Raw genomic sequence first — 22392 nt, 5'->3', positions numbered from 1 at the left:
AGGCTTTGTCTGGGGGTGGCTGGCTGGCTGCCTGTGCTGCCTCATCACCCACACCGCCAGCCACCTCCTACCACACCATGGCCCCCAATTCCAAGAGGTCCTGAGCCCAGAATAGCCAGCCAGACTCCCGACTGCCTCATCCCCACCCCACCCCACCCACTGTTTGCTGAGAGCTTCTAGTCAAGGCAAAACCATCCCGAGTTCCCACTGTGCACCATGAGACGGGCATGCCACCAACATACTGTGTGCCTGCCTATCCATGGAGACTTTGCAACTCTACATGCTAGGTGCTAGAACTAGATTCATTTTATAGCTGGAGAAAATTAGACTCTAAAACTGGAATTTACTACTCCAGTACACAAAGGGGCATTGCTGCATTCAAATTCAGCTTGTCAGATCCCTAATTCCAGTGGAGATGCCTGGGCAGTATAGCTCTAACCCTGTGGGTCCAGTTGCCATGTCAGATAAGGTCAATTCCAAGTTGAGATTCACTAAGCCAAGGTCAGTGGGATGTAAGATTTTGTGTTGCATCTGAAAGAGAAGAGACTTTGGTCACCCATGTTTCCCTGGTTGTCCTTCAGGTGGGGGACCCTCAAATTCATTGGGGAACAAACTTCTAATCTCACAGTGAGCTCAGGCTCAGACTTCAGGTTCTCAGTACACCAGCTGGACCAAGTGGGCATGGGCATGGGCATGGGCTCTGTCCTGCACAGAGAAGGAAGCCCAAGAAAGAGACGCCATTGAGAGGCAAAATCCCCTGCTAGATTTCAACCTGAGTATGAACAGAACCCTTGTCCAATGCCTGCATCCTTCATGTAGAGAAACTGGGCCCTGGGGTGGCATGAGAGGGCTCAGAGACTACCACAACACAGTGCATAACCCAGGGCACCCCAAGCGTCCAGGCTAACGGTCAGACCCTCCCCATTGACTAAGGTAACCGTCTTGTCCCTGCAGTTCCTCCACAGACTTCCTGTAGCCACATGGCCTGTTATCTGTAGGCTTCCCCTAAGACAGCCCAGTCATCCTTTTAGAGACCCAAGGTGACAGGCCTAAGTGATTCTGGATAAAGACTCAGCAAGGTGTGGAGCATCCCTGAGCATGTTGGTGTATCTCCTGGCTGTCAAGCATATGGTCCCCCGAACCTGGACTGCCTTTCCCTTTAGCCCTCCTACCTTCAGTACCAACATAAATACCAGTGCTTCTGCTCAGGGAGGTCTTGCTCGCCCACTAGCCCTCTCTGGGGGCAATCTGGGATGCCGTGATGATTTCTCTGTTTCTCCAACCATTAGGAGACCACACTCTGTCTGAATTCTCAGATTCTGCTTCAATGTCTGTCTTGGAGCTTAGAAACAATATGTTTAGGGATATTTGGAGGGTAGAAGACACATGCATCATAAGCCAATTTACCCAACCAGGGGGAGGTGGCAAGCCAGGAATGCTTCCTGGAGGGATCAGGCATGTGAGCATAGGCATGTGGCAGGCACCCAGACAACCAGAGGCTTCTGAGTTCCTTGGTCCTCTGTCCTCCAGCCCAGCAGCCTCTGTCCCAGCTGCTATTGGCCAGGGGTTTGGTTTGGTGGAGAAATCAGCTAGTCTTCCCCTCAAAGGCATGTGTCTAGGGCAGCTGCTGTGGGCAGCTGGCACCTGTCCCTAGAGTCCAGTGGCTGTGTGTGCCTTAATCCCAGCCCCTTGGAACCCCCAAGAGGGTAGATGGACTCACTAGGCAGGAAAGAGGCACTACCACAGCTGCCCCCCAGGTCCTGTCACCATGCTTCCCTGTCACCATGCTTCCCCTCAGCCCCTGAGCTGCCTGCTCCTCTATTGGCCTTGACTGCACACCTGACCTCCTCTGTGCTGCCTTACAGAGCGCCCAACTGGAGACAGTGAGGAAGAGGTAGGGTCTTGGACTTAGTGTCTTCCTCCTCCAGGCTTGGCAGGAGATGCCAGACAACAGTGCAGACATAAATTCACAGCAAAACCAAGGCATAAGAGCTTGGACTAGACTGAGAGCCATAGCAGCATGCACTCAGCATGTGAGGTGTATCCAGTGGGTACTGTAGCATGTACTTAGCATGTGAGGTATATCTAGTGGGTACTGTGGCATGCACTCAGCATGTGAGGTGTATCCAGTAGGAACAGAGTACACAGCCTGAAAGACATACATGAGTAAGGACACCTAGCATATGAGGTGTAATGTGAGACACAATATGGAAGATAAGTAATATGTTCTGTGTGTGAGTTACACTTACCTGTGAGATATATGTGCTATGGGAGGAGGCATAAAATGTGAGAATGAGGTCACCCAAAATCAGAAAGAAAAAGCCATGTTCTCCCTCATATGGAGATCCCCTCACATACATACATACATACACATACATACATATGTACATGCATACATAGTGAGAATATACTATAGCACTTAGAAAGGAAACCAAGAAACCACAGTACTGGGGGGTGAGGAAGGACAGATTGAACGCAGGCAGGAAGGACATGTGGGTTGTGGATGGGGACTCCAAGCTTACTATTTCATCTAGTCTCAATGGTGAAAGCTGTGCACAGAGTGTGGCATCAGGCTGAGGCATGTCCATGGTGTGCCTGTGTGAGTTGTACATGGATGTCATGGGTACATAATACAAAAGGTATAGAGCATGTGAGGTGTCCATAGTGTTAGAGCCACACACAGTGCAGAGCACAGGCAGTGTGCACACGAAGTAAGATGTGGACATGCACACAAAGGAAGACGTATACAGGGTATCACATGTTCATGTGTTCTGGTTAGTTTTAAGTCAACTTGACACAAGTCATCTGGGAAGAAGAAACATCAACTGGGAAAATACCTGACCAGATGAGCCGATGAGCAAGCCTGTGATGCTGGCACATTGGAGGTGGTGTTGCCCCTGGGGAAGTGGTTCTGGATGGTGTAAGCAAGACATGAGCAAGACATGGAGAGGAATCCTGTAAGCAGTACTTCTCCATGGCCTTACATCAGTTTCTGCCAGGATCCCCCCAGATGATTGACAACACTATAAAGCTATAAGCTGAAATAAAACCCTCTCCTTTCCAGGTTGTCTTTGGTCACGGTGTTTACCATAACAACAGAAACCCTGACTGTAAGGCACATGGTGTGTGAGAGATGCACACGGCGCATGAGGTCTGCAGTGTCAGATAACTAATACAGAATGGGATGGGGCTCTCAATGTCAGTGCTCTACATAGGGTACAAGGTATGCACAAAGCATGGGGACACATGGCGCACAAGGTGAAGTTCACATGGTGAAGGCATGCACATTCATGCAAACATGTCAATTCTGCAGCAGGGGTGTGCAAACACAAGGCTATGTTACATGGAATGCATGAGAAGTATCCACAGAGTAATGTGTTCATTATATGTGAGATGTTCACAAAGCCGTCTGCACAGGGGCAGAGCATGAGGGGAAGCTAGCGTGGGAGGTGGCCACGGTGCCTGCACATAGGGACATGGAAGGGTGGGGGCAAGAACCAACAGTTGTTGCAAGCAAGTGCACTCATCAGCTCTGTCAGGCCCATGGCTTGCACCCTAAGGCTACCTGTGGAACAGCACAGGTAGAGGACTCAGGAGTGATACCCTCTGGTGATCATGTCTTCCTGCATACTCGAGTAGAAGGCGACTTTGGGACCTTCCTATCCAGCCATGTCAGCTCAGCTCAAGGACAATCCCAACTCACACTGCACATGCCATCCCCTCCTCACACACCATCTATGCTTCACACAGAGTATGCACACTATACACACAATTCACACTCACCTGCCTTTCACACCTTACGCATCACCCACATTGCACATGTCATTCACAGCTTACATGCCATTCACATGTCACATGCTGTTCATACCATTCATGTCATTCACACTATTTCTCTCGTCTGACTTAAGTCTCTTATGCACATTTCCCCCAGTTATTTCTTTTATTAGTAGTGACCTCTTCTTTCACGTGGCTAATGTCCTTCCGCAGAATGACTGACACCTTCAAGAGCACCGTTAGCATGTCTAGTTTTTAAGCCATATCATCTGTCCTTTGTTTAGTTCAGTTAACTCAGTGGGTTTGTATTTGGGATTCTAAAAGTCTGTGTCCCAGTAGAACACGAAGCTCACCTCTCAGGCAGGAAAAGTCTTCAGCTACATGAAGAATAAACCTACAGCGGGAATCTGGATGAATAACTCTCAGGGTGTTCCAGAAGCCAGGCAACAGCTGGTTCTTACAGGCTTCTGATCCTGACAGACAGTCCTGGGTCCTGTTGATTTTTATTTCCTGGGCTTCCTAGTCTTGGGAAAGAACTAGGAGCTGAGGGATATTATGGTATAGGCATAGCATGTGTGCTGTGAATGCTATGTGAATTGTGAATGGTAATGTGAACATCCATGAAGTGTAAATAAGATGGAAAGATGTGTGGTGTGAATGACATGTGAAGTGTGAATAGCATGGAAAGCATGTGTTGTGTAAATGACATGTGGAGTGTGAATAGCATGGAAAGCATGTGTGGTGTAAATGACATGTGGAATGTGGATAGCATGAAAAGCATGTGTGGTGCAAATGGCATGTGAAGTGTGAATAGCATGAAAAGCATGTGTGATGCAAATGGCATGTGAAGTGTGAATAGCATGAAAAGCATGTGTGGTGTAAATGGCATGTGGAGTGTGGATAGCAAGTGGGGGATGAATGGCATGTGCAGTGGGAATGGCATGTAAGGTGTAAAAGGCAGGCGAATAGCATATGGGGTGTGCATGGCATGGGAGGTTTACAGCATATAATTGACATGCATGGTGTGAATGGGATTTGAAGTGCGTGTGTGACATGTACAAAGTGATTATCATGTCAAGTGTGCATGGTATGTGTGGTGTAAATGGCATGTGTGCTATGACTAGCAAGTGAGGGGTAAATTGCACATGCAGTGGGGATGGTGTGTAAGGTGTAAAAGTCAGCTGAAGTATGAATGGGCCAGGAAGTGTTCATGGCACATGGGGTGTGGATTGCATAGTGGCGTGCTTGGCTTGCGAGGGATCTGTGATATGGATCTTCTTTGTAAGTGGTGTGCTCATCATCTGTGAACTGCACAAAGGATGAGGCATGTGTGGTACCTGATGTGTGCCTGGTGTGTGAGGTGAACATGGTATGTGATATGTGCTTGGCATGTGAGGTATACAGGGCATGTGGTGGGCTTATGTCCCTTAGGGTATACATAGCCTGTGAATGTCCATGATGTGTTCTTCACATGTAAGCCAAGTGCCATGCATGGCCTGGGTTGTGAAAAGTTGGTGACTATTCTGATGTCTTTTGACACCTACTTCACAGCAGGCCACCCTGTGCCCTCTGCCCTTTCCCAGGTCCTCACTGAGCTGAGCAGAACGGAAATTTCCCTCTCAGTGAATTTATAACTAAAGGGAAACCTGATAGCTAGAAATTTCCCTCTTGAGAAAAAATGTCCATGTTAGGAGCATGTCAGTTAGGGAGGGAGCTTTTTGTCAACGTGTTAAATAGAGAGCAAAAGAAACTGGCCAACTGAACTAAGTTTAAAGAGTGTCCTGGTTGCTATGAGAGCTTTCAGTTAATGTGACAGAACATCCATCCAACCCTGTGCTGAGCTCTCGCTCCCTCTGCACACCCTCACCGAGCACATATAGCACCAGACAGTGAGGCATGGCCTCCTTGTCACTCCCGGAAGAGACATCCTTCCACAGAAGATGCGCCGTTATGCCTTTTCCCTGACTGAAACATTCTTCCCCAGAGGTCACATGGGCTGGTCCCAAATGTCACTCCAGGTAACACACTCCCCAAGCACACACCTGCCCCCTCCACTTGCGCTGCTTTTAGTATCTTCTACCAAACATCCCACCTCTGTGGTGCACTATAAAACTGACGAATGGGTGTATTTATTTTTGGTTGTCCATCTTGCTCCCCCAGAATATCAGCTCCACATGGCTAGAGTATTCTTTTCCTCACTGTATTCCCAGCACATGAATACATGTTTGTTGAATGAAAAAATGACCCATAGATTGCTCCACTGGAAGGGTCATGTACTCCTACAGTGTGAGAATATCAGACATCTGATGTGTTTATGAAAAGATGAAGAGAGGGCAGATATGTTCTATGGAGGTGTAATCAGGTATGGGGCCAGGGGGTGCCGTGGCAAGCCCATGCTGAGGCATCCCTTCCCCATGAGGGCCCAGCCACAGGATGGTATAGTATAGAATAGATTTTATTTAGAGCATGGGGAGGGGCGTCAAGAGGGCAGTAGAGACAGAGAAAGGAAGAGAGAGGGAGAGAGAAAAGAAGTAGAGGTGTAGAGGCTGGCCTTGACCACGTGGAGAGAGCAGGGGGAAAGGAATGGGGAGAGAGGGGGGAATGGAAACAGAGAAAGAGCAAGAGAGCAAGAGAGGAGCAAGAGAGCGAGGAGGGGGCAAGCAGCCCCTTTTATAGTGAGTCAGGCACACCTGGTTGTTGCCAGGTAACTGTGGGGTGGGGCTTAGACACAAAGCTAACAACACCCACCACCTAGTTCATTCATCTGCCAGACTCTCAAGGTCCTGCACATACCAGAGCCTGGGGGAATCCCAGAGGGAGACATGTGAAGGCTCCCTGGGACCCTGGTCAGGACCAGGACCATGTCTGTGCCCAGCCGGAGTTCCTCTAGGTCAGCCTAAATTGGCCAGATCTACACTTGGTGGCAGGTAGTTTCAGGCTTTCTGGGAAGCAAAACTGGCAGAGAACAGAACAGGATACTTGAGTTGGGAAAGGAAAGTCTAGGGCCAGAGACTGAACCTGGGGCTGGTCCTGTTCCACCTGACCTCCCCATGGTTTCATCCTCCAGTCCTTCAGCCCCCTAGACCCAAGCCAGCCATGCAGCCTGCAGTAGCAAAGTAAGAGGCCACAGGTCCAGACTGGGTAGGGCAGAGGTGCCTGAAGCTTGGGGCAGGTGCTAGTTGGATCCGGTTTCCAGAGGCTATATATATATAAAGGCTGCTGTTCCCCCATGGTGCAACACCCCAGAGGCCTAGCCAGACCAACATTCCTGCCCAAAAGCCAGCTCTCCATTTATAGCACCTTGGAAGACTAGCCAAGGGGGGCTGAAATGCAAGGCCTGGAAAGGACAGAGGGAAAATCAAAGGGGCCACCTATGGAGCAAGGAGACCTGAGCCCCAGGATGAGCTGTGTGCTTCTCCAGGTCAGTGGGCCTACAGCCTAAGAGGCCCTGCATTGAGGGGACAATGCCTCAGCCCAGAGCCAATGGCACGCTCCAGAAGGGGTGGCTGGGGGAAGTTTTAGTGACCATAAAATAAAAAGCAAGGTTACAATCACTTAGACTCAGCATAAAATTTATTTCTGTTTTTGTTATTTGTGTGCTTGCTTTGCTTTGTTTGCTCAGGTTTGAGATGAGAGAGAGAGAGAGAGAGAGAGAGAGAGAGAGAGAGAGAGAGAAAGAGAGAAACTAGATTTGCACAAGTGGTTTGAAGTGCTTCCTTGGAGACATGGGGCAATGCATAATGAAACAGACTTGCTCATTCATCCGCCAAGGAATATTTGTGGTGTGCCTACTGTGTGCTGAGCATATTCAGATGAGGTTCCAAAAAGGAGGAAGCAATAGCTTCCATTGAAATCATTACTAACGGCAATTACATCCATCCCTCACTGTGGATTTAAGTCAAATGAAAGAGCACTTATGATGAACCCCACATCCATCGGCAGCATACTGTTGGAATGTTGCTACCGACCAATGGGAGAGAGCACGTCCCAGGCAAACTAGCCTCTGCTTTGCCTGGGCAGAGGCAGTGTGAGAGCTTGTATGAGTAAGTACCTACATAGAGCCCAAGTTTGCTGAAATAGAATGACTTGTAGCACATTTTGCTAAATTCAAGTATAAGGATAGAAATCAAAAGAACCCAAGACTGTTCATTCACTCACTTGACACTTAAACCACTGTGCCCGCCGTGGGATCACTGCTGCAGTGGCTTCCAGAGACGCCATGGCGAGCAATGTATTCCTATCCATGGTATGCTGGTCTTCGTGTCCCTTGGTGAATAACAGACAAGATCATTCTAGAGGAAAGGCTGTGTGACATTCCCCAAGCCTGAGAGACAGCTATCTGGGAGGAAATGGCCAGAGACATCCCAAAAATGACATTGGAGTTGAGATCTGAGACCTGAAAAGCTACCAGTCATGGGCAGGACCAGGGGAGAGGTCAGCAGGCTTGGGACAGCAGGCACGAGACTCCATGGCTCTAAAGGAGGCTGTGCAGGGCTGAAAGAAGGGAAGGTGGCTAACCAGAACAGGGCTATCTGAGGGGACAGTGGCTCCAGGTGATGTTGTGGAGACAGGGTGAGTAGGGTTCCTGAATGGCCACCTAGTTGCAGAAGGACACGAGGTTTGCATCTGGCCCAAGGGGAAGCACCAGGACCTCCATCATTCCCTGAGGCTGCCGTGCAGGGACTGGGTTCCAGGAGGGACAAGTGTGCTAGAGAGTGTCCTCCCCATTCCTCTCCCCTCTCCCCCCGACTCCTCCTCCCTTAAGGCATGATCAGACCAGAGGCCTGAGAAGGGAAATCGAGGCAGGAACAGCTGGAGGTGATGGAGACCTCAAGCGATGGGTGAGAGCAGCAAGAGACAGACTTCTGTGGAGGCAGGCGTCAGTGAACAGCTCCTTTAACTGAGTTAAAGGGTATTTAGATTTGGAGGTGAGTAGAGGCTATGGGGTGAGTGGACACCACTGGCCTGGGCCGGGGTGCTGGTGCTCTTATGCCTCATTTGCACAAAGATGAATGGCAGGTGGTGCTGGATGAGATATGACCTTATAAGGAGAAAGTAGAAGGCTGTCTGGCTATCTGACCTCCTCTGCCGGGGCATAGGTGGGGGTATGGATCTATATGCCCTGGGACATCCAGGCCCAGGGCAAGGGGTGGGGAGGAGTCCTATTCCTGCCGGTTTCAGGATGAGAATTTCAGGGTTTGGAAACACTTTGACCCGACTCTTGTTCCAGGCCTTCTCTCTGTGACTCTGCAGTTCCCCTGGCCCCACAAGAGAGGGGAAAAGACAGAATTAGTGGGGCCATCTAAGTCAGCAAATGGCAGGAGTTAGCATAGTCTGGATGGTGACCTTAGAAATGGCAGACCTAGGAGGTGTCTTACAGGAACAGTAGGCAGGACTTCATCATGCCCAGCCTTCCCCTTGGGACCTCTGGCCACATGAATCCCACTCAGGCTTTACACTTCCACCTGAATGTTTATTGTGAATTTCAAATTTTGCTCAAACTGAATCTTTGATCTGACACTCGCAGACCCACTATGCCCCAGCCCCTTTCATCCAAAAGCGGTCTTTAATGTCCCTCTTGTCCCTGTGTCCACATCCAATCATAAAGAAATCTTGCTTGCCCCATCTCTACTTTTAAAGATTTAAAAGTCTTTATGTACATGCATGCTTTGCCCGCATGTAAGTTTGTGACCCACAAAGGTCAGAGAGGGCATCAGGTCCCTAGAGCTGGGGTTACAGGCAGTTGCGAACAACCATGCAGGCACCGGGAATCAAACCCAGGTCCTCTGCAAGAGCAGAGGGTGCCCTTAACTGTTGAGCCATCTCACCTCTCCGAGCCCGCCCAGCTCCATCTTGAGAGTATACCTGCAACTGAACTACTTCTCACCAGATTCTCTTTGCCTCCCAAAGCTAAACAACCATCTGAGTGGCCATGAGCACCCATCTGGACTGTGGCAGTGCCCTCCGAATGGATCACCTTTCTGCCCTTACCTTCCACATACCTGTAAAGTCCCAAGCTGAGACCTGATTGAACAGCCAATCCTAGGGCAAGTTCAGGAAAGAGGACTAAAGCTGAGAACAGCAAGGTAACTCTGAGGCTGAGTCCCTGTTTACTGTTACAGGAAGAGGAGGAAGAGGAGGAAGAGGAGGGAGAAGAAGAGGAGGAGAAGGGGAGGAGGAGGAGAACTGGAAGAAAAAAACTAGAATGGGGCCATTAAGAAGAATGGTGGCTCTCAGTCAAGTTGGGGGCACAAGCTGAGTTTGAGTCTACTTGCTGTGCATTAAAGCAGTCAAGCACAGTCCTGCCCCAGGACCTTTGCACATGTTTGCCCCTCTCTCTAACTCTAAATACCTGCTAGAAGTAGCTCTGTCTCCCTTCATCCAGGGCACTACATGAACCCAACCATCCCAGAGGAACCTTCCCTGATTGCTGGAATAGAGATTATTTTTTTGCTTTGTTTGGTTTTATTTTATTTTATTTCATTTCATTTCATTTCATTTTGTAGAGTTTGTAAATCCCTGACACCACAAAGTTCCTTGCTTGTTGACTTACCTATAATTCAACTATGTGCATAGGGCCTTGGTTGTGTTTACTGCTGGGTCCCCAATACCTGGACCAGTAGCTGGTCTGTGATAGAAAAGCCACGGTGAATGCTGAATAAATAAACAAGGGTGAACCCATGGTATAAAGTGTAAGCACTTCATGACGGGGTCTATCAGCACCACCAGTATCAGAGACAAAAACCGTTGGACTCTAAAAGAGGTTCCTGGATGAGTCTGATGGATAGAGAGGGCTTTCCAGTTTGTAAAAAGGAACAGTTAAGATGGCTTCCAGAAGTTAGTGGGAAAGACACCTACATCACCCTTGCTTAGATTTCTGGCATCCAGGAGAGAAGACATGGCAGTAGTCCATAGCCAAGGAAGGCTTCTAGCCAGAGCCCCCCAAAAGCATGAGCATCCCAGGGTTGGGGTGTGTTGGGATGTGTAGGAGAGCCAGAGATCCCATGAGGTGGCTCCTTCCTTTTGATCTTACCTCCCCAGTTAGCCTGCTGGAAGAGACCCAGCTGAAGTCTCCAGAAGAACAGAGCCAGAGCCCCCAGAGCCCTCTGCCAGAGCTCAGTGCTGCAGGCAAAGCCAGAGAAGGTTGCTGGTTATGCTATGCAAGCGGGCGGGCAGGTGCTGGAAACAGAAGCAAGCCTCCTGCTGGCGTAGTCTCCCACCTCCACTGACATTTCCACATCCATCCCTGAGTTGGATTCTCAACCATCACCACAGTTACCCCCGGACATTGTCATTGTTCCTGGATATGAAGTGGATACAGAAATGGGAAGAGGTCATCTCAACAAAGTTATGCTGACTCTACCAACTAGGTGAGGTCGTCAGGCCAGGTCCTGGCCATCACGATCCTTAAGAAAGGCATTTCCCAGGGTTCACTCAGAGCAAGATGGCACAAACCTGTAGCAAACAGGTTTTCTTCTTCTCGGTAGAAACAGATCAACCTAGACCCCCATGGGTCTCTAGACACTCACAGAAAGTAAGTTGGAGGGAGCCTCCCTCTCTCTCCCTCCCTCGTTTCCTTGGGCTGTCCACCCGGAGTTTGAGCAGAATGGCTTGAAGTTTTAATGATGATCCCCACTACGCATGCAAGGACAGCTCTGGGTTTCTAAACTTCCCGTGGAAGAACAGCTATTCTCTGAGCCATTCCCAGATGGAGAATGACCAAATAGCACTGCCACTGATTCATTTGTCCCAGGCTTGCCCACCTAGACCTTCTGAGTCTCACTGTCTCTTGCCCACTTTGTCCTTGGCTCAACTTCTCTGGGTGTGTCATCATTTCTCCACTCTTCTCTAGAGCTTTTGTTGTCCCGTAGCCTTGAGTCTCTCTCCAAACCTCCTGCAATCTGATTTCTAACTCCTATGCTTTGCCTGGTCTCCCCACAAGTCACCAGAGTGGAGTCCGAGGTCAGCTCCGAAGTGAGTACTGAGGTCAGCACCCAGAGGCTGGAGGAGTAGAAACTGGAGAGGCTTGGGCAGGCTGCACCAGATAGCCAAGTGCTACCGCGTATGGCTGCCAGTCTCTCTGCCCTCCTCCCTAGCTAGGCAGCTGCCCCAGCACAGAGTCGCGGGAGGGGGCACTCCCTGGCCCCAGTGGCTACCCTGGGGACCCCAAGCTCCTCCCTACTACACTCCTATTGGCTTGAGGCGCCCCCGCCCCCAGCCTCCCTTTCCAGCTCCCGGGCTTTTAGGCTACCCTGGATAAATAGCCCAGGGCGCCTGGCGCGAAGCTAGGGGCCAGGACGCCCCAGGACACGACTGCTTTCTTCACCACACCTCTGACAGGACAGGACAGGGAGGAAGGGTAGAGGACAGCCTGTGTGCATTCCAACCCACAGAACCTTTGTCATTGTACTGTTGGAGTTCCGGAGTGGCAGAAAGTTAAGACGACTCTCACGGCTTGGGTTGAGGCTGGACCCAGGACCTGGGATATGGAGCTTCTATCGCCGCCACTCCGGGACATAGACTTGACAGGCCCCGACGGCTCTCTCTGCTCCTTTGAGACAGCAGACGACTTCTATGATGATCCGTGTTTCGACTCACCAGACCTGCGCTTTTTTGAGGACCTGGACCCGCGCCTGGTGCACGTGGGAGCCCTCCTGAAACCGGAGGAGCACGCACACTTCCCCACTGCGGTGCACCCAGGCCCAGGCGCTCGTGAGGATGAGCATGTGCGCGCGCCCAGCGGGCACCACCAGGCGGGTCGCTGCTTGCTGTGGGCCTGCAAGGCGTGCAAGCGCAAGACCACCAACGCTGATCGCCGCAAGGCCGCCACCATGCGCGAGCGCCGCCGCCTGAGCAAAGTGAACGAGGCCTTCGAGACGCTCAAGCGCTGCACGTCCAGCAACCCGAACCAGCGGCTACCTAAGGTGGAGATCCTGCGCAACGCCATCCGCTACATCGAAGGTCTGCAGGCTCTGCTGCGCGACCAGGACGCCGCGCCCCCTGGCGCCGCTGCCTTCTACGCACCTGGCCCGCTGCCCCCAGGCCGTGGCAGCGAGCACTACAGTGGCGACTCAGACGCGTCCAGCCCGCGCTCCAACTGCTCTGATGGCATGGTAAGGCGGGGGACCCAGGAGGATGAGCAGTGGAGGCGGCGCCTGGGGTATTTGCAACAGGTTTTCGAGGCCCTTGGGGTGGGGGTGTCCCTTATACCCAGATGCTCCTGGCATCTGACACTGGAGTCGCTTTGGAGACCCAGGGCATCTATGATTCTGCCGATTGGGGATGGTATTAGAACACTGCTGCGCAGACCCTGGGATATGCTTTTCCTTCTCATTATTACCCTAATGCAGATTATTGTTCCTGAGTGACTGTCCACTCTCAGTTTGGCCCCGCATGTGACAGCTTCCAGTGTGTGGCTGGCTCCTATGACCTGGGGCTGACCCAGTCCTGGAACCAGCAGCTGAGACTAAGGGAGTGAGGGAGGGGTGATGACAAGGAGTGTTGCTTGAGACCCACTCGGGCCCTGTAGACCTAACTCTGTTATCCTTGCTATTCGCAGATGGATTACAGCGGCCCCCCAAGCGGCCCCAGGCGGCAGAATGGCTACGACACCACCTACTACAGTGAGGCGGCGCGTGGTGCGTATTCTCAGCTGTTCCCAGCTAGCAGGCCTTTATCGGCCTTCTGTGTCCCCCTTGAAACTTTCCTCGCTCCCTAGGCTTAGTATCCTCTTCCTGCCTCCACCACATACATACCCGTACCTTGGGATGGTGGGTTGGGGGGGCGGGTCTGGGGGGGGAGCATTGGGGTAGGGGACAAAGAACTATGATGCACACCTTCCTCTCCTTTCTCCTTCCAGTCTAGCAAGTCCTCAGTTTCCCTTTTGCCACAAAGCTCCGTGCCTATGGGCAGGAGACTTGAGAAGGGCCTCAAGTTTGGATTACTAACCTTCCCTTCCCCTCACAGAGTCCAGGTCAGGGAAGAGTGCGGCTGTGTCGAGCCTCGACTGCCTGTCCAGCATAGTGGAGCGCATCTCCACAGACAGCCCCGCTGCGCCTGCGCTGCTTTTGGCAGATGCACCACCAGAGTCGCCTCCGGGTCCGCCAGAGGGAGCATCCCCAAGCGACACAGAACAGGGAACCCAGACCCCGTCTCCCGACGCCGCCCCTCAGTGTCCTGCAGGCTCAAACCCCAATGCGATTTACCAGGTGCTTTGAGAGATCGACTGCGGCAGCAGAGGGCGCACCACCGTAGGCACTCCTGGGGATGGTGTCCCTGGTTTCTTCACGCCCAAAAGATGAAGCTTAAATGACACTCCTCTCAACTGTCCTTTCGAAGCCGTTCTTCCAGAGGGAAGGGAAGAGCAGAAGTCTGTCCCAGAACCGGCCCCAAGGAAAGGACATAGTCCTTTTGTTGTTGTTGTAGTCCTTCAGTTGTTTGTTTTTTCATGCAGCTCACAGCGAAGGTCACTTGCACTCTGGCTGCACCTCACTGGGCCAGAGCTGATCCTTGAGTGGCCAAGCTCTCTTCCTTTCCTCATAGCACAGGGGTGAGCCTCTCATACCTAAGCCCTGCCCTCCACATCCCTTTTGTTTGTCACTTTCTGGAGCCCTCCTGGCACCCACTTTTCCCCACAGCTTGCGGAGGCCACTCAGGTCTCAGGTGTAACAGGTGTAACCATACCCCACTCTCCCCCTTCCCGCGGTTCAGGACCACTTATTTTTTTATATAAGACTTTTGTAATCTATTCGTGTAAATAAGAGTTGCTTGGCCAGAGCAGGAGCCCCTTGGGCTATATTTATCTCCCAGGCATGCTGTGTAGTGCAACAAAAACTTTGTATGTTTATTCCTCAAGCGGGCGAGCCTCGAGGCTCGCTCGCTCAGGTGTTGGAAATAAAGACGCTAATTTATACAAAGTGGCTCTGGCTTTTCCTATGGGAATCAAAAAGAAACTCTACGAACTAGGCGGGCTGTCTCGCAGCGACCCCTGTAGGTGGCAGAAGGGTAGCACAGAGGCTGGGTGGTGCTGGGTAATGAAGAAGGGCTGGCAGACCTCCAGCTGTAGGGAATTCCCCAGGCCTTGCCTGCCGCACCCAAGAAAACCAGTGGCTCCGGTGGAAAGATGCACATAGGTTGATGTTCGTTAAAAATACAAAAAGCCAGATGTGGCGGCTCATCCCTGTAATCTCAACACATTTGAGAGGCTGAGGCAGAAGGATAGAGGCAAGCTGGAGGCCACCCTGGCTATAAAGAAATAACCTCTTTAAAATATAAAGTTAAAAGTTGGTGTTAAGGAGGTGCTCAGTTGATAGAGCACTTGCCTAGCATGCACAGAATCCCAGGTTCAGTCCCCAGCACCATATAAACCTGTCATGGGGGACACAGCTGTAGTTTCAAGGCCCGGAAGGTAGCACAGGAAAATCAGAAGTGTGTGGTCATCCTTAGCTACACAGAAGTTCCAGGCCAGTCTGGGATACATGAAACCCTGCCCATAGAATAATGGATTAATTTTAAAAAAACTAGTTCTACCCATTTAAGATTCTGGCAGAATGAGTCTGTCCAGAACCAGTTATTGTTGCTTTCCAAAGTCTCCTTTTAGGGACTCCCAAGTGTGCTCTAAGTTGAGAATGGCTCCCATCCACACAGTGTGTCCAGAAGGCTCTGTGAGAGCGTATGGCCCTGGATCCACACAACACCCTCACACATGTGGAGGAGGGTGGGAAGATACAGTGCAAGAAGAGACAGCTAAAGGGCCCTGGGGATGGGTGATGAGCCATGTGGTGTATGCAAGCCCTTAACGATAGTGGAACTGCACAGGGACAGCACAGTCAGGAGCCAACCCTCAGAACATCTTCCACTGTCTCTCCTCATCCGAAGATAGGGCTCAGAGCCTGTGGGAGGAGGGAGGGGCAGAAGGGACCAGCATATCTCTAGAGCTGTGGTGCTTCCATCAGACTGTGTAGAGGGCAGGGGGAGGCCATTGGTGTAGCCAGAGTGCAAGGTGAACGTTCTGGACAAAGTGCTATTCAGGTGTGTCAGGAGAGACAAGTGTAGGCAATGCACAATGGCCATGAGGGACCACACACACACACACACACACACACACCTCTATTCTTCCCTGGAGCGGCCTGGTATACATTCTCCCTCCCTCTAACACTTGTCCCTAGGCCCTCAGTACCTCCTGCATTCCGTTTATACAGATCCTCTCCTTAACCTCCCATAGGCCAGGTTCAAGACACAGAAAAGACACCTTCAGGAAGGACCGCTGCATGCAGAGAGTGGGCTCTGCCTACCCTGCAAGACCATCCTGGAGGAGATGCTCAGAGCTTTTCCGTTACTCTGATGTTCCATTGGCCTCTCAGAGTTCTGTGGGGTTCCTTACACACTCTCTCGAGGCCCCTCGGGGATCAGTCATAACTTGTCCATTGGACACATGCCAATCCTGTCCTCAAGGGGAAGAGGACACTGAACATGCATCCTCCCTTTGGGAGGCAACCAGACACTTGGGGGTTGGGCCTCTTCACAATTGGTCGCATCATGATCGATGACACATAGAACACAGGCCGTGCATACAGACAGGAGCAGTAACACAAGCAGAGAGCTGCCAGGGAGAATCCTGAAGAGACTGGACAGCAGAGGGAGCTCACAGCTGAGGCACAGTAAGCAAAGGGAGTGGGGCAACCTTGTGGACCCACAGCTCCTCATGAGAAGGAGCTAAGGAACACAGAGATGAGACAGGACCACGTGGGCCTCGGCTGAGCTGCGTTCCGAGGGTAGCGGGGAGTTGCAGAGGGATCAACCCAGGGAAAGAACAGAAATAAATCTGCATTTTAGAATGATCCATTTGGACTGGTAAAACAAACAGGAGGGAATAAGATGAGACAGATGTTTTGTGACTTTCCTGGGGAGATGTGAACATATATCACCTCATAGAGAGAGGAAGCCAACAGCCCAAAGATTGCATCCATTCCAGCATGGCAAATGAATGAACATCCTGGGATTCCTTACAGGGGAGTGGGCAACTCGAGGGGAGATGCCCAGTGAAATCCCACTCCTAGAAAAACATTTAAAATCCTTTTAAATATGTTTTGGTGTGTGTACATATGTATGAATGTGTGCATGCATGTGTGTATGTGTGTGTATGTGTGGTGTGTGTGTGGGGGGGGGAGTAGGTGTGTACCATGATGCATATGGATGGTCAAAAGACAACTTGAAGGAATTCATTTTCTCCTTCCAGTACATCAGGGATTGAACTCATGCCATCCACCTGGGCAGCAGGTGTCTTTACCTACTGAGCCATCTCACCAGGCCCCAGCATTTCTTTTAAACCTCTTATATGCTTCAGAACTGAAAAAAAAATCTATTTGACTTTTAATTATGTGTCTGTGTGTGGGTATTTGCATGTGTGTCTAGGTACCCACAGAGGCCAAAGACATCAGACCCACCCACTCCCACTCTCCAGAGCTTAAATTACAAATGGTTACAAGCTGCCTCACATGGGTAGTGAGACCCAAACTCCCAATAGCTTAACTCTCTCTCTAGTCCAGTGGTTCTCAACCTTCAGGCCACAACCCCTTTCACAGGGGTCTCCTAGGACCATCAGACAATACAGGTGTTTACATTATGATTCACAACAGCTCAAAATGACAGTTGTGAAGCATCAACAAGAATAACAATGTTTGTGAGGGTCACCACAGCATGAGGAACTGCCCTGAAGGGTCGGAACATTAGGAAGGTTGAGAGGCAGTGGTCTAGCCTGGCTAATATGCTCTAGATTACATGCAGCTGGGCCTGGGGGGGGGGGCTTGTGATTGGCTCAGGGAGGGGTGAATATGGATATTGTGAGCCTTCCTGCCTCTCTTCAAGGAGGAATATTTTCCAGAGACCTACCTACCAGCTATACAGCTTTTCGCTGTTATTTTTGGTTTTTTTTTTTTTTTGGCACGGTGTGTGTGTGTCGGGTGTCTCACTTTATAGCTAGGCTAGCTTGGAACTCATCAGGTCCCGAGATACCCTTGAACACACCATGCCCCAGTCCGCGCCCTTGAAGTCTCAGAAGTCTTCCTTCTTCACCTTGCCCTGAAGCTGGGGTTACAGGCGTTGAGCCACCACACTGGGCTTCCTCCTGCAAAGACGATTTGCTTTGTTGTTATGGCGACTGGTCAAGGTGTATGCTGCTTTGTGTTGGCAATGATCCTTCCGTCAAGGCTAATGGAGCAGCTGTACTACAGAGGCTCTGTCCAGAGGCTGCTGGGGTTGCTTGGGTGACCCATGCCATGCACTGGACTGGGCATGGTTTGTATGTGACAAATGATGTGTTGAGGATCCAAAGAAGGGGGTTTGTTCAGAGGTAGATATGGGAATAAAAAGATGGTCGTCGGATAAAAGGAGGGTAGCTTCTATGCTGAGAACCAACCACCTTTTCCCTCCCTGGGAGACTGCCTTGGCTTCAGAATTGATGGCTCAACAGTAGAGGGCAGGCTGGACATTGGCCCCCACTCATTCCCAGCCATGTGCACTTGTGCAGTGAACAGCCCGTGCAACTCATCGCTTGACAGCAGCTGGTATGTGGATGCCCTAGAAAAGATGAAAGAGGCTCTGTGGAGGACATCAGATCCTGGTTTGCCTCTGAGGGGCTGTGCTGCCATTACAGAGGAGATACAGTTAGGACATTTCCAGTTGCAAGTGACAGAAGCATCATTTAAACCGGCTATTAGTGCAATCCTACAAAGGCTATTAGTACCGCAGTATCTATGAACCGAGCCTGGATGCCCTTGTTTTCCCTGCCCCTCCTTCTCACATCATTTGTTTATATACTCTCCTAGTCTGCTCTGGTTTTCTTCATACCTTGAAGGTTGGAAACCAGGCCCCCTGTTGTCTGTCCCTCACCTCGGTCACCTCAGAAGCACCTACTGTCTCCCTGTTTTCAATGCAGGTGAAACGGCCCCTCGCTCCTGGGGTCATTTTCACACGGCTGCATCTGAAGAATCCCAGATCATGAAGAATCCCAGATCATGAAGAATCCCAGATCATGCTGTCCAGCTCGTATGCGTACACCTGCACATGTGTGCTCACGTGACAGCTGCCTTAGCAACTTTACTATTGCTGCGGAGAAACGCCACACTGAGGCAACTTATAGAAGGAAGAGTTTGGGGGGGGGGGGCTTGACCATCATGGAGGGGAGCATGGCAGGAAGCTGGCGCAGTAGCTGAGAGCGTATACCCTTCTCCACAAGTGTGAAGTGGAGAAAGACAGGGAGACGGAGGGAATGAGGGATGGAGAGAGAGGAAGGGAGAGGGAGAGACAGAGAGGTGAGAGGGAGAGGGGGAGGGGGAAGGAGAGGGGGAGGAGATGGGGGAGGGGGAGGGGGAGAGAAATAGCATGGACTTTAGAAACCTTAAAGACCACTCCAGAAGCACACCTCTTCCAATAATGCCACACCTCCTAATCCTTCCTAAATAGTTGCACAACTAACTGGGGACCAAGTATTCAAGTAAAGGAGCTTATGGGGCAGGCTGTCCTCATTCAAAGCACTGAAATAACATGAATATACTTAAAATGCACACCCAGAAGCTAGTGTACCATGACATAGAGAGAGATGAGATGCTAAGGCTTTAGGTCCCATCTCCTGCATGAGCCTCTACCAAGGCCGTAGAAAGAAGCCTAGATGGCCTAGGGTTTTGTCTTAATTTTCAGAATAAATTACTTTAAGAAATCTGCTATGATCCTTGTATATTTCTCTTCTGGCTTATTCTTGTGTTTGGTGACATTTATGGGCATGTTGAAGTCCTAAATAAATAGATAAATAAATCTCCTTTGGGTTGAGTGGAATATATTTTTTTAAAAAATGGAATATAAAATAGAAGCAATAAGGTTGAATGGTGACATAAATTAAAATGATTCTGACATTGTGAAGATGACTGTATCTAAAATGCATTTAGAGCATTGTTGTAATATGAATATGAAGTGTACCTTGTAGGTCATGTGTCTGAATGTGGGTGGCCAAGATTTGGAACAAAATACCCATGGAAGGAGTTACAGAGACAAAATTTGGAGCTAAGACGAAAGGATGGACCAACCAGAAACGGCCCCACCCGGGGATCCATCCCATAATCAGCCACCAAACGCAGACACTATTGCACATGCCAGCAAGATTTTGCTGAAAGGACCCTGATATAGCTGTCTCTTGTGAGGCTATGCCAGTGCCTGGCAAACACAGAAGTGGATACTCACAGTCATCTATAGGATGGAACACAGGGCCACCAATGTAGAAGCTAGAGAAAGTACCCAAGGAGCTGAAGGGGTCTGCAACCCTATAGGTGGAACAACAATATGAACTAACCAGTACCCCCAGAGCTCGTGTCTCTAGCTGCATATGTAGCAGAAGATGGCCTAGTCGGCCATCATTGGGAAGAGAGGCCCCTTAGTCTTGCAAACTTTATATGCCCCAGTGCAGGGGAATGCCAGGGCCAAGAAGTGGGAGTGAGTGGGTAGGGGAGCAGGGCGGAGGGAGGGTATAGGGGACTTTCAGGATAGCATTTGAAATGTAAATGAAGAAAATGTCTAATAAAAAATTGAAAAGAGAAACCCCTTTATTATTCTTATTACTATTACCACTATTATTAACTTTCTATTGCTTCTTTGTGGCTTTCACATCATGCACCCAGTCCCACTCATCTCCCTGTCCCTGGATAACTGCTCCCGCCCTTGAAAACCCCCCTCACACACCAAAAGAAAACAATATCATTATGGAAGCTGTGGTGTGTCACAGTGTGTCCCACACTACACCCTTCCGTCCACACGTCTTCACTTACAAATGTTCATTGCAGTGAGTCATTGGTCTGGTTTGAGGCCTCTGGCTTCTACTATACTATCAATACTGGATTCTCAGATATCTGGTTGTTGCCCTGGGTCATGAGGTCCTGTAGCTTTGGATCTGTAGGAATAGTCCCTTAACAGGCTTGTGGTTCATCGATGAGGTAGATGTTGGGGTGGGCCAATTCAAGGCCCTGGAGCTGTGCTTGGGTGGTAGCTGAGCTGATCAGCCCACCAGCTCAGCTACCACCATCAGGGCAAGCTCTCCAGCACTGCCCCAGCCAGCTCAGCCAATGCCACAGCAGGCAAGGGGAAGAGCCAGCTTTCCCCCTCTCGTGCCCTCTGGGCCAGCCCACCTGCACCCATGCCAGCAGGGCCAACTCTATTGCACTGCCCAGGCAAGGTGCAAGAACTGCTTTCCCAAGTACTGCAGCTGTTAAGGGACAGGTCTGCAGGTCTCTCCTGCTCTCATGTCTTTGGATCCAGCTATCCCAGGATGTCCTGGAAAGAGGTGGGACCAGCTTTGCACAGAACTCAGACATTGACATGGTCCTAGGCAGTAGCCCAGACCAGGGATGTCCACCTGGCTGTTGGTGGTAACAGACCCAGATGGGAAAGGGGTTGTCTCTGGCAAGGTCTGCCCACCTGGATGCTGTGGAACCTGACTGGGGGTGTCATCTCAGGTTTCCTTCCTGCCCATGTGAAGTGTCACCAGGCTAAGGGTTGTCTAGGACATGGTCTGCCTGCCTGGCTGTGTGGAGCTAGACTGGTGGTTGTCTCAGGCTTGCTCCCTACCTGGGCACCATGGTGTCGGACTGTCAAGAAAAGAACTTGTTAATGGAGTCCTGTTAAAGATTCTGATCTGGTGCTTAATCCAGCCAAGGAAGAAAAGTAAATTATATGAACATATTAGGAAAATATGTTTTGCTGACCTGACAGCAACAAGGCAACATAAAATTCATAAGACACCACTGTAACAAGACCTCAACATCAGCAAAACGTTCTTGAGGTTTATCAAGCAGGCAATATTTAAAATTATCACCATATGAGAAAATTCAAAATCCTTTGAATCCCCACAGCCCCTGGAGGAAAGACACTTGAAATTTTCCCAAATATGACGCCAATCTTAGAACTGTTCATGATGTTTCCAATATAGTTGTGAGCCTGAAAGCAATATCCTAAAATTATCAATGTCACAAAACAAGTTCAGCCAGGTGGAATGATTGCTCTACTCTATATGGAAACAATGTAACCAAAAACAAAAACAAAAAGTAAAAAACGTGGTCAATAGAGGAGTCTCTCAAAGGTTGAAAGACAGGCAGAAAGAGGCAGCAGATGAGAGAACACAGGAAACACTAGCGATCAGGAAGGGGATAATGATAGGGAAGTGATTCAGAACGTGTCTGCTTGGTTATTTTGTTTTTGTTTTCTTGTCTTGGAAACACTTGAACAGCCTACATACAAGTCATTATTATCTTAAAATTTTACATTTGAAGGCTGGGAAGATGTCTGGGTCAGTGATGTGTTTGCCTCCTAGCCTGAGGACCTGGGTTCCATCCCTAGCATCCACATAAAAGCCAGGCACAGAAGTGTGTATCATAACCCCGGTCTCCGTGAGATCAGAGACTGGAAGGTCCCTGAGGCTTGCTACTCAGTTAACTTAGCTTGATCAACAAGCCCCAGGATCAGTGAGAGAGCATGACTCAAAAAGTGAGGTGTGAGTGTGTGCATGTATGAAGGTGTGTGAGTGTGTGCAGGCATGGAGGTGTGTAAGTGTGTGCATGCATGGAAGTGTGTGAGTGT

The 22392-nt window shown here is 50.2% G+C and overlaps 1 protein-coding gene across 1 annotated transcript; it reads left to right on the top strand.

The window, feature by feature from the left end:
- The first annotated feature begins 12260 nt into the window (after positions 1-12260).
- Myod1 (myogenic differentiation 1) lies at positions 12261-13991 on the top strand. Its single transcript, XM_021168791.2, has 3 exons — positions 12261-12887; positions 13334-13412; positions 13741-13991. The coding sequence occupies exons 1-3, from the start codon at positions 12261-12263 to the stop codon at positions 13989-13991; spliced, it is 957 nt and encodes a 318-aa protein (XP_021024450.1).
- The last annotated feature ends 8401 nt before the right edge of the window (positions 13992-22392 follow it).

Source organism: Mus caroli, unplaced genomic scaffold, assembly GCF_978045245.1.
Source record: "Mus caroli unplaced genomic scaffold, Mus_caroli_1 scaffold_8, whole genome shotgun sequence".
Classification (NCBI taxonomy): Eukaryota; Metazoa; Chordata; class Mammalia; order Rodentia; family Muridae; genus Mus; species Mus caroli.
Note: the sequence above shows the minus strand (reverse complement) of the source record. Positions and strands in the feature narration are given on the sequence as shown.

Excerpts from the sequence above, each read along its gene's own strand:
- Myod1 (XM_021168791.2), top strand. The coding sequence starts at position 12,261 with ATGGAGCTTCTATCGCCGCCACTCCGGGACATAGACTTGACAGGCCCC. Across the intron at positions 12,888-13,333 it reads CCAACTGCTCTGATGGCATG|ATGGATTACAGCGGCCCCCC; the intron begins GTAAGGCGGGGG and ends TGCTATTCGCAG. Across the intron at positions 13,413-13,740 it reads CTACAGTGAGGCGGCGCGTG|AGTCCAGGTCAGGGAAGAGT; the intron begins GTGCGTATTCTC and ends TTCCCCTCACAG.